This window comes from Sphaeroforma arctica (assembly GCF_001186125.1).
Source record: "Sphaeroforma arctica JP610 unplaced genomic scaffold supercont1.1416, whole genome shotgun sequence".
Taxonomy (NCBI): domain Eukaryota; class Ichthyosporea; order Ichthyophonida; genus Sphaeroforma; species Sphaeroforma arctica.
The window spans coordinates 13,743-15,483 of NW_014039142.1; the positions used below are offsets into that span (position 1 = coordinate 13,743).

General features: G+C 37.6%; 2 protein-coding genes across 2 annotated transcripts; one reads left to right on the forward strand and one right to left on the reverse strand.

Annotated features, from left to right (window-relative positions):
- Positions 1-161: 161 nt before the first annotated feature.
- On the reverse strand, positions 162-556 carry SARC_10856 (hypothetical protein; the record flags this gene model as incomplete). The annotated part of the gene is made up of 1 exon (XM_014295080.1): positions 162-556. The coding sequence occupies exon 1, from the start codon at positions 528-530 to the stop codon at positions 162-164; it is 369 nt and encodes a 122-aa protein (XP_014150555.1). The 5' UTR covers positions 531-556.
- A 624-nt stretch (positions 557-1,180) lies between these two features.
- SARC_10857 (hypothetical protein) lies at positions 1,181-1,629 on the forward strand (the record flags this gene model as incomplete). The annotated part of the gene is made up of 1 exon (XM_014295081.1): positions 1,181-1,629. Exon 1 carries the CDS (start codon positions 1,303-1,305, stop codon positions 1,627-1,629), a length of 327 nt encoding a protein of 108 aa, XP_014150556.1. The 5' UTR covers positions 1,181-1,302.
- Between the last annotated feature and the right edge of the window lie 112 nt (positions 1,630-1,741).

Genomic DNA, 1,741 nt, shown 5'->3' on the forward strand with positions numbered 1-1,741 from the left:
TATATATATATATATATATATATATATATATATATATATATATATATATATATATATATATATATATATATATATATATATATATATATATATATATATATATATATATATATATATATCTTGGTCATCACTATATATCTACGCATAACACTACATTCAACTCACGTTTCGCTTGGCAGAGTGGGTAGTTTCCAGTCGTCCTCGGCATCCATATCCATATCCACTGGCTGCAGCACTCTCGCTGCCACATCGATCTGCTGCATGATACTACCAACGGTTGCACAGCAACACGCACATGTGACAATATCTCTTATATTATTTTGCATGCATAACAGGGGTGATTCACATGCAATAACCGTTCCTTCTTCAATCTTAGAGGTAGCTACAAGTCCTTTACCGCGTCCAGCAACTGTGGTTACTTTCAAAGCACACCCTGACTGTTCTATAAGGGTTTGGATCACATCCTCGCCAGCGCTGACTGTGCAGTTGACCCCGTATTCCGTGGTCATATTCTCAGTAATAGAGTTCATAGTGCATTAACTTTGTGTGATTGTTGGTGCGTGGTTAGTGACACATTGACTTTCTGTCTACTTCAGTAAATACACATACTTTAGCTTATTATTTTTAAATATATCAGCCTTCGGAGATAGTATTTCCTGGAAGAGATTGGCTTACTGTATCAGGAAAGAGCAGGCCCAGGACCAGGACAGTGAAGGACGCCCCAAGGAAAGAAAAGAAACATCCCACACAAAAAAAATGAGCGAAAAAGCCGTAGAAATTTGTCACGTGCATTGACGTCATCATATTTTCACTAAAATATTGGACATATCCTTCTCAAAAATTGGAGCCCAAAATATACAATGACCCGCTAAAAAAGTGATAGCCGCAGACTTCAGCCTCCGGAGCCCCTGGTAAAACAATACTGACTGATTATTATTAGGACAAAACATATCAAATTGGTGATTTGGACATGCGTTAGGTACAATTTGATATGTGGGTGTCGGTACTCGGTATCCTTGACCGATAAAAAAAAGAGTATGAAATCAGGGCTAAATTTGTTTTGGTAGATTTTTTTGCGAAGCTCTTGTTCTTTTTGTTTTCCTTTTTGAAATGGTTTCAGACTCTCGCCCTCAGTTTCAGGCTTCAGCTGTCTATTCAGCGGATGTAGAAGCTTCATAGAAAAAGCTTCACAGTCTACAACCTGCCGGCATATAGTCACTTTCCATATCCTAGCGTAGAAGTATAGATCTATATTGTACACATCAAATCTCTACCGGACACCTATTCTATTTTAAGTCCACGATGCAGGCCAACACGGCTGCCAACGGGCCTCCGCTAAACACAGCGGATGTGTACCCTCTAATCGTAGCATCTGCAACTCAAGACGCAAATGTAGTACAACAGGCATATGGTAAGTTGAAGCAAGCTGAGATACGTCCAGGTTTCTTCACGGCATTGTTTGAGATTATGTGTCAAAGGGCATATATCAATAATCAAGGGCAACTGCACGACCATGCGAGACAGATAGCGATTATATATTTCAAGAACGGAGTGGATAGATACTGGCGGAAAAGGGCCAGAAATGGCATCAGCGAACAAGAGAAACAGATATTAAGGTATGAGTTATGATGGCAAGGTTGGAAAGAGTTTCATATATATATATATATATATATAAATATATATATATAAATAGAAATATATATATATAGAAATATAATAGAAATATATATAGAAATATATA